This window comes from Culex quinquefasciatus, chromosome 3, assembly GCF_015732765.1.
Source record: "Culex quinquefasciatus strain JHB chromosome 3, VPISU_Cqui_1.0_pri_paternal, whole genome shotgun sequence".
In the NCBI taxonomy this organism is placed as follows: Eukaryota; Metazoa; Arthropoda; class Insecta; order Diptera; family Culicidae; genus Culex; species Culex quinquefasciatus.
This window is the reverse complement of record NC_051863.1, coordinates 12,157,365-12,166,294: the sequence shown is the minus strand read 5'-3', so window position 1 is coordinate 12,166,294 and position 8,930 is coordinate 12,157,365. Positions and strand designations below refer to the sequence as shown.

General features: G+C 35.4%; 1 protein-coding gene across 1 annotated transcript; it reads left to right on the top strand.

Annotated features, from left to right (window-relative positions):
• Positions 1-6,378: 6,378 nt before the first annotated feature.
• On the top strand, positions 6,379-8,333 carry LOC6053562 (embryonic polarity protein dorsal). The gene is made up of 2 exons (XM_001869584.2): positions 6,379-6,446; positions 6,515-8,333. The coding sequence occupies exon 2, from the start codon at positions 6,651-6,653 to the stop codon at positions 8,235-8,237; it is 1,587 nt and encodes a 528-aa protein (XP_001869619.2). The 5' UTR covers positions 6,379-6,446; positions 6,515-6,650; the 3' UTR covers positions 8,238-8,333.
• Positions 8,334-8,930: the final 597 nt, after the last annotated feature.

Genomic DNA, 8,930 nt, shown 5'->3' with positions numbered 1-8,930 from the left:
AGTTTTAAATTTGACGCAATATTTGATTGTTTATATGGTAATTGATGACCAATGTTTTGTTTTGAAGTTGATGCAAAATTTGATTATTAATTTTATGGTTAATGAAAAAATGTTTAGTTCTCATTTGAATGAAGATTTGATTGTTGTTATTATTGACGATAAATTGTTATACTGTGAATTTGATGCAATATTAGATTGTTGCTTGATGGAAATTGAAAACGATTGTTTTAGAATTCTAATGAAAATTTTATAGATTTATGCAGAAATTGACAATCAATGTTTTGCTTTGAAATTTGCTTTGAGCAACGTTTTTTGCCGTTATAATTGATTAGTCATAGTTAATTTTGAAGTCTCTTCTGTGTTGGAGCCTGACAGACCTCTGCGATGGTAGCCAGAAAAAAAAGTCTCCTCTGTGTTGGAGCCTGACAGACCTCTGCGATGGTAGTCAGAAAAAAAGTCTCCTCTGTGTTGGAGCCTGACAGACCTCTGCGATGGTAGTCAGAAAAAAGTCTCCTCTGTGTTGGAGCCTGACAGACCTCTGCGATGGTAGTCAGAAAAAAGTCTCCTCTGTGTTGGAGCCTGACAGACCTCTGCGATGGTAGTCAGAAAAAAGTCTCCTCTGTGTTGGAGCCTGACAGACCTCTGCGATGGTAGTCAGATTAAAAAAAAATGAATAATCTGTGCTGGAGTTCTTTGCGAAAGCAGTCAGATAACAATCTCCTCGATAAAGGAACCCGACAGACATTTGTGATGATTTTTTTTAAATAACTTCGCAGAAGGAGCCTTATGTTGTTGTTCAGCAAATCTTTTCATTCAATTAAGGACCGTCTTTAACATCACAAAAGAAATTGACCTAAGAAAATGAATAAATAAATTTAAATGTGAAAGCGAGCACTTTTTGGTATCCACAAATAAAGCAATATGTATTTTGGCGTTATGTCTGTGAACTACCTAAAAAATGATTTTAAATTCATCGAATAGGACTAAAACGGTTGTCACTAACACTGGAGTTGTCCTCTCTTGAAAGATAAACATCTAAATTGAAAGACGTTAATGATTAAGTATTCCATATTGATTATTGTTATGGTTAATTGTTACTTTAATCGATTTACTCAGCTGTGATACAAAAGTTGCTTGAAACCGAACATTATTTCACAGGGAAGTAAAAATTTAAGTAGTCGTTAACATGAACAATACATTATTAGTTTAAAAAAAGGTAAAATAATTCACTTAATAATTAATTTGATGCATTTTTAAATAATAAATAAAGGAAAGATTAATCATCAGAAATGCTTAAAATATAATTTAAAGTGTGAGTGCGTTGCGTCACAACAGAAAATAATACAAATATTTAAAGATTAATTTTGAGTTGAGAAGTATGAGTGACAATTTAAGCAACGAAAAAAAACATTATTTTGAAAAAAACTAGGAAATATTTATTATATTTATTTTTCAATGCAACATCTGTTATTTGTATCAAAATAGTTCAAAATCATGCATTAATTTCGATGGAAATTATATGTTAACACTGTATCATTTTATTGAGTAAAAAAAAAACTTTCAGAATTTTAGTAATGTAAATATATCAAAATTAAATTAAGAGAAACATTATTTTGAAATAAATTAAAGAAACTTTGGGGTTCTTTAATCGATTGTACATAATTATGAAACCAAACTTTTTCAAATTACATAACAGGAGTTTATCAGCAAAGAAAAAGTTAAAATTTTAAATAAGAAAAGAAATTATTGACAGGGATCGTAAAGATCGTGATTAAAAAAAATTAAGTTTCTGTGAACAATCTACTCAAGTAATATATCAAAGTTGCTTGGAACCCATTTTACATTACGAGAAAAATAAAACAAAATATTTAAATATAAAACATTAAAAAATCATTCAGCTGTTTTTAGATAAGCAAGATACGTTTTGAAGGAAATTATGGTTAGGATATTGTCTCCTCCGTGTTGGAGCCTGACAGACCTCTGCGGTGGTAGTTTGAAAAATGTTTCGCATGAGCTGGAACTCTTTGAGAAAGTAGTCAGATTGCAATCTATACATCTATGCACTACAAGAATAATTGAATAAAATATGTTTTTTGTTGTTATCTGATAAGCACAGTACATTTTGAAGGTATATATAAATAATATGACCTTAAACATTGTTTTGGTCATGATTAAATGTAACATTGAATAATCTAATCTACGGTAATATCAAAAGTGCTTGAATCCATACCCTTAGCTACAATAAATACAATTTGAAGAGAAAATTAATTTGACATATAATAGAAATCGAATATAGCGGAACGGCATTTATTTCAGTTTATATATTTTATTGTTATTGCAACAATTTACCACATGATTTTGTTTTATTCATTAGAATAATATTTTCTGTACTATGTTTTGTTTCAAGATAAACAAAAATATTATTAAGTAGACACAACAGAGAAAAAAAACTATTCGGTAAAAACTATCGTTTGTCTGGTTAAAAGATCGCGTAAGTGAATATTAATAGAAAGTTCAAAATTTTTAATATAAAAGTTGAAAAATGTTGATACTACCATGTATTTACAGAACAAAATCGTTAAATCGGTAATTTTTTTTTAAAGAAAGCTTTTGTTGCAAAAATAAACAACATTTGATTTTGTATTTTTATAAAAAATGTATTTTGTGCAGCAAAGCACATTTTGAGCATTAATTGAATTATTTATATTATTTTTGCAATTTGCTTCATTTATTGAGATTGCTTTTCAAGAAATCTTCTTAAACTGAAATATGGACTATTTTTTATTTTATAAAAGTGTACCGGTACTAATGAAAACAAATTCTTCGAAAATATTACTGATTTTGCATTTTAGTAATTTTTGCCATGATTTATTAACAGTTTGTTAAAATGCGGTAATTTTTGATACAATGTTAAGCGGTGTTTGCACATCGGAAGGAACCGGTCAAGAAAAAATTCAAATGGGCAGCAGTAGAAGCGAAAGCAAGCCAGATAGGGTGAAGAAAAGCCTCAAGAAAACGCTCCCTCTCCTTTGTTCTGCTGTTTGTAAAGCTGTTTCTTGACCCCTTTCCTTCCGATCTACATACTAGCCTTTATTTAAAAAAAAATGTTGTTTGTTTTAGCTGTACAGCTTGGTTGGTAATAAATTACAGAAAAGTACAGATAAAAATATTGAAAATGAGGAAGGAATAAGCTTGCTTGTAGATCCATTTTGGGTGTTTTTGGGTATTAATTACAAACGTATACTTTTCGTCACGTCTGCATTTAATATTAAAATCAGTTTATGTTTACCTTCAAGTCCCGTCTGGTGGATCAATCGGACGTGGCACTGGGCTTGGGCTCATAATCCATAGATCGGTTTGAACTCCGTGGCGGGCGCACATAAATTCAAAGTGTAAATTTGAGTAAAAACAATATCTGTGCCTGTCATAGTTTTTGTTTCAGATTTTTTTAAATAAGTTAAATAAATTACCACATTGTATATATTTTTAGAAATGTTTATTCTTTGTTTTTATGGTACACATAAATTTAAAACTTTAAAAACGCCAGAATTATGCTTCATTTGTTATTTAAGTCAGCAACATGTTAGATTTTTGAATTTAGAACACATTGTTTTATATTTCATATTCACAAAATGATAATAAATAAAAATAATGTGATTCCATTTCATTCGAAATGTTTAAAAAAAATAAAAATTGCTTTTGAATTTGAATTATATTTTTTTTAAATCGTGTTGTTTCAGCAATGTTTGTAAAATTTGCTTTTTAATTTTAAATTACATAAAATTTAAAGAAAATCAGGTAAACAATCACTAATCTCGTATTGCATAAAAAATTGATAAACATGCGTTTATTTGAGAAATATTTGTGGTTTTTGTTTTTCTCCTCGTTTTTTTCTTTTTTCTTATATTTTCAGGTGTTTTTAAATTTTCAACCTCATCAGCGCATTCAATTTTCTACAACTCCTGCGATCGGATGTCAGTCTCTTGGACAACATAGATGAAACATTTCGAAGACTGCGCTTTCGTATTTAGATCAGCATGAAAACAAAGTCGAGGAACCCGACGAAAATCTTTTAGGAAATTTAAAAAAATATTGATTGATTTAGCATTCATGCAATTTTTCTGTTAGGAATTATGATTGATATTCGTCATCTTGAGAGTAGAAAAGAGGGAGAATGTAGGGATTATGGGTTGCAGGATTGAATATGTAATAAATTATTAAATGAGTATTTATTATAAGATTTATATAATTCATAAATAAGAGTTAAGAGCGCAACAAAAAGTGCGCACCTTCATGAATATTGCCTTGTTAGCTGATTGTGGATTGAGTGCGAGAGCGCGCTAGCGAGCTGCGAGAGAGAACAACGTGCGAGAAAACAACGAGATGCGCGCGGCCGGCGAAAGAGAGAATGAAGATTGTCAAATCGGTTTTGTGGTTAATTTCTATGGAATAAGACGTGTTGTTTGTTGATTGCAAAATATCTGTGTTTTTATTATAAAAGAAAGTCCCCGATCACGACAACACGCAAAAAAAAGTTTTGTAGAATCAGTCTGTACGGGGTTTGAATCAACAATCAACGCCGATTTTGCGTTGAAACAAACCTTGATTTTCTCGATTCCACAAAAGTCTTTTGTTGTTTTGCAAAAGCTGCTTTGACGTTTAGCGTTGATTCAACAAAAAATATGATTTTCAAATCAACAAAACGTTTTGTTGATTCAAATATGCCTTATTTTTCTGCGTGTATATATCGTTAAAGTTGCTAAAAAAAACTTTTCATACAAAAACGTCTTCTTTACATCGGATCGTTTTGCAGTTTTCTACAAAGTTGTTTGTCATAAAGCAATTCTCTACGAAATCGGACTTTTTTCTTTAATTTTAATTTTTGATTTTTTTAATCCGGCTGAATTTTTTCAGAAATTTCCAGGTTGTGCAAAAAATTGTTGACCGAGTTTTTGACCTAATTTTTGAATCAATACTGATTTTTTCACAAAATCAAATTATTGGTTGCAAACATTTTTCAACTTCATTTTTCGATGTAAATTCAAATTGGCAATCAAAAAGTACTTTATTGAAATTTTAACTAAGAGTCGTATTAACAAAGTTCAAAATCGCAAAATATAGAGAATTTTCTCAGCATTGCAAAAATATTTTTTTCAAAGGTGGGCAAACATGGGCACTAATTAAAAAAAAAAAATGAAAAACTGCGGCTATTTTCAAATACGTAACCTAAAAATGGCTTTAACTTGAAAACGGTGCCCTTTATCAAAATTTCACTGTGGTATTTTTTGATTGCAAATTTAATTTTACATTGAAAAATGAAGTTGAAATTTTTTTGCGACCAATACTTCGATTTTTCGAAAAAAAAACAGTATTGAATAAAAAATTCATAACTCGGTCAAAGATTTTCACAACCTGGAAATTTCTGAAAAGTTGGCATTTGATGTCCTCTAAAACATATAAAAAATAAAAAAAAAATTGAAAAAAATGTTTTTTGCAAATCAAGTTTCAGTGACAAAAAGTTAAATAAAACATCACCATTTTTTTACAGTGTATCATTTTTTTCAGTATTGTCCATATCCATACCTACAACTTTGCCGAAGACACAAAATCGATCAAATTTCATTTTTGTATGGACAGCTGCCAAATTTGTATGCAAAATTATATGGACAAACTAATGATGAAAACTAGCTTCTTTGGGCATACCGAAGGAACCAAAAAAGTTTCAGCCGAATTAAAAAAATCGAATGTCCGAAATATGAGAGAACTGCTCCATAAGAAATTTACATAAAAATCTATCACCTGACGCCACCTTTTGGTGTAATTCTGAAATACTTTTTTGCGATTTTTACCATACAAACTTCAGCGATCAATAGCAACCCTTAAACCTTAACCGATTTGGATTAAAATTTGCACAGTTACTTTTTACCGAAGCAACGAGTCAGAGGGTATCTCTTGAGATTTTTCAAAATATTTAATTTTTCTTCTCACAACTGTTTCTTGTTTACAACTTTCAACAAATTATGAAAGGGCCAAAGAGTAAAATTTAAAATATATTTAGATTTTTTTTTGCATCTTGAAATAATCAAAATTGGGACGGGATAAACCATGTTTTGTTGATTCTGAGTTTAACATTATTTTTGAATACTGTAATCGATAGACTAACCAGGCTGGCTCTAACTAACTGACTAATTATACTATGCACTAAACATTACCAACTACTGTGCTGAAGACACAGGATCAATCATAAACAAAGAATGTATGTCATAGTTTTGCGCGGGAATTTATTTAAGCATTCAAACATTTTCTCTTTCAACCAACGGAATCTACCAGAATCTTCTGATCAGTAGAAGGTTAGCGTTATTGTTTGTGGCGTGATCGTTTGCGCTATTCAAGATCGCAGATCAACCAAGTGCTATTGCCTGTACCTGTAAACAAAACAAATTTTGGTAAGTTAAAAGGTTGTCCTTTTCAGTACCTATTTTAGTTTCAATTTTCAGTCATCATTTGCTTCCAGGTAACTGCTCCGTTGAAAGCTGTACCAAGCGAATCACGGTCGTCTATTTATTAAAGTTATGTGAGCTGCAAACAGGATCAAAGCACGATCAGCTCTTCAATAATTCGCACATCGGAACAAAACAACAATCCGATAAATGGCCACGCCGTCCCAGAAACCGTACGTGGTCATCACCGAACAGCCCCAGTCCAAGGGTTTGCGCTTCCGATATGAGTGTGAAGGTCGCTCGGCGGGATCAATCCCGGGTGTGCGGAGTACAACGGAACACAAGACACATCCGACGATCGAGTTGCGCGGCTATAAGGGTCGTGCCGTGGTGGTGGTGTCCTGCGTGACCAAGGATCCGCCGTACCGGGCCCACCCGCACAACCTGGTTGGGAAGGATGGCTGTAAGGAGGGCGTATGCACGGTGGTGCTGAACAGTGCCACGATGAGTTACACGTTCAACAACTTGGGCATTCAGTGCGTCAAGAAGAAAGACATCGAGGGAGCACTGAGGACGCGGGAAAAGCTGCGCGTTGATCCGTACAAGACCGGCTTTGGACACGTGAAACAACTGGCCACGATCGATTTGAACGCGGTGAGGTTGTGCTTCCAGGTGTTTATCGAGGGCCAACAGCCGGGACGGTTCTCGGAACCGCTGCAACCTGTGGTGTCGGATGTTATCTACGACAAGAAGGCCATGTCGGAGTTGGTGATCTGCAAGTTGAGTCACGTGACGGCACCCACTGCTGGAGGGAAGGAAATTATCATTCTCTGTGAAAAAGTCACTAAAGAGGACATCTCTGTGCGGTTCTACGAAGAACGGGACGGAAGAATCGTTTGGGAGGACGTTGGCGAGTTTCAGCACAACAACGTCCACAAACAGGTCGCGATCTGTTTCCGAACTCCTCGATACCACACGCTGGAGACCTCCCAGCCTGTGATGGTCAACATCCAGCTGAGAAGACCATCCGACGGAGCTACCAGCGAACCTCTTCCCTTCGAGCTTCTTCCACTTGACGCCACCGGACTGTCTCAGAAACGAAAACGACCCAAGTTCAACAGCTCCGAGGTGCTGGAACAAAGCCACGGTGGAGCACCTCCCGCTGGATCCTACGGACAGATGCTTCCGACCGTCGGCGAACATGTCAAACTCGAACCTCGCGAACAGCTGTTCGGCTTCCAGGGACCCTACCGCAACCCGAACGAGTCCCCCGAGCACTCTCCAGGAATCCCCAACGCATACCCGGACCCCAACTTCCCAGGTCCCGCGTCCACCCAGCCCAACGACTTCTTCCAGCAGTACCCACCAAACCACTACAACTACCCGCCAAAACCCACCCAACAATATCCGAACCAACAACAGTTCCAGCCCAACTTCCCCATGACCCAACAGCCCGGACCAAGCACCTCGACAGCGCCTCAACCCACCTGCCAGCAGATGGCTGCAGCCCCCGGAGTGCCACCCCAGGAGTACAATCTGAGCAGCCTGCTGGACATGGACATTGGGCGGGACTTTGCCATGAACTCGTCCGAGATCAAGTCCATCATGGGGCACTTTTCGACGGCAGCGTCAGTAGCTGTGCCAACGGAACAGCAACAGCAGCAGTATCAGCAGCAAGTGCAGACAGTGCAGCAGCAGATGGTGCATCGGATGCACCAGGACGAGGAGGAGAATCTGTCCAACAGTTTTACACGGCTGACGACGAATCCGATGAATGATTTGAACAAGTTGAGTTGAAGCTGTGTGTGGTTTTGGATTGTACATAGAAATATGATAAGATTAAGTTATTTTTGCATGCTATTGAACGACGAGATAATAAATGTGATTTTTTGAATAAGCGAATTTTATTATTTTTCATTATTTTTAGAAATCAAACCTTCACTTTTTTTTCATTTTCACCAATTAGGCCGTTGCAAATATTTTTCAAAGTTTATGTGCCCCCCCCCCCCCCCTTCAAAATTGGTCCGAAAAATCAAGGGGCAAAAAAAACATTTTCAAAATCTTCAAAATTTCCATGAAAATACAGTCGACTCTCTGGCTGTCGATCTTTTCGATATCAATATTGCTCAATCTATCGATGAATTCTTCAGTCCCTTCAAACTGCATACTTTGATTGGCTTTATTCCTCGATATTTTCTCTTGCTTGAAGGATCTCTTCCTCGGCAATCCCTTGGATTCTGTTTGCTTTAAAAATCTCTTCCGGTTGTCAATATTGTCACTATCTCATGGCTTGCATAGACATTTTTCTTTGCGAAACGAAGCTTTGAAGTGTGTTTGACATTAGTTTGTTTTTGTTTGCTGGACGTTGCCATGATTTTCTCCCATAGCTGGGTACCAAGAAAAACATAATTTCAATCGAGTCTCCATTTTGCATCATTCTGTAAACTGCTGATTCTCTTCCTCGACGGTCCCTTGGATATTGACAACCAG

Bases quoted from the DNA above. Each gene is read 5' to 3' on its own strand.
- LOC6053562 (XM_001869584.2), top strand. From the start codon at position 6,651: ATGGCCACGCCGTCCCAGAAACCGTACGTGGTCATCACCGAACAGCCC.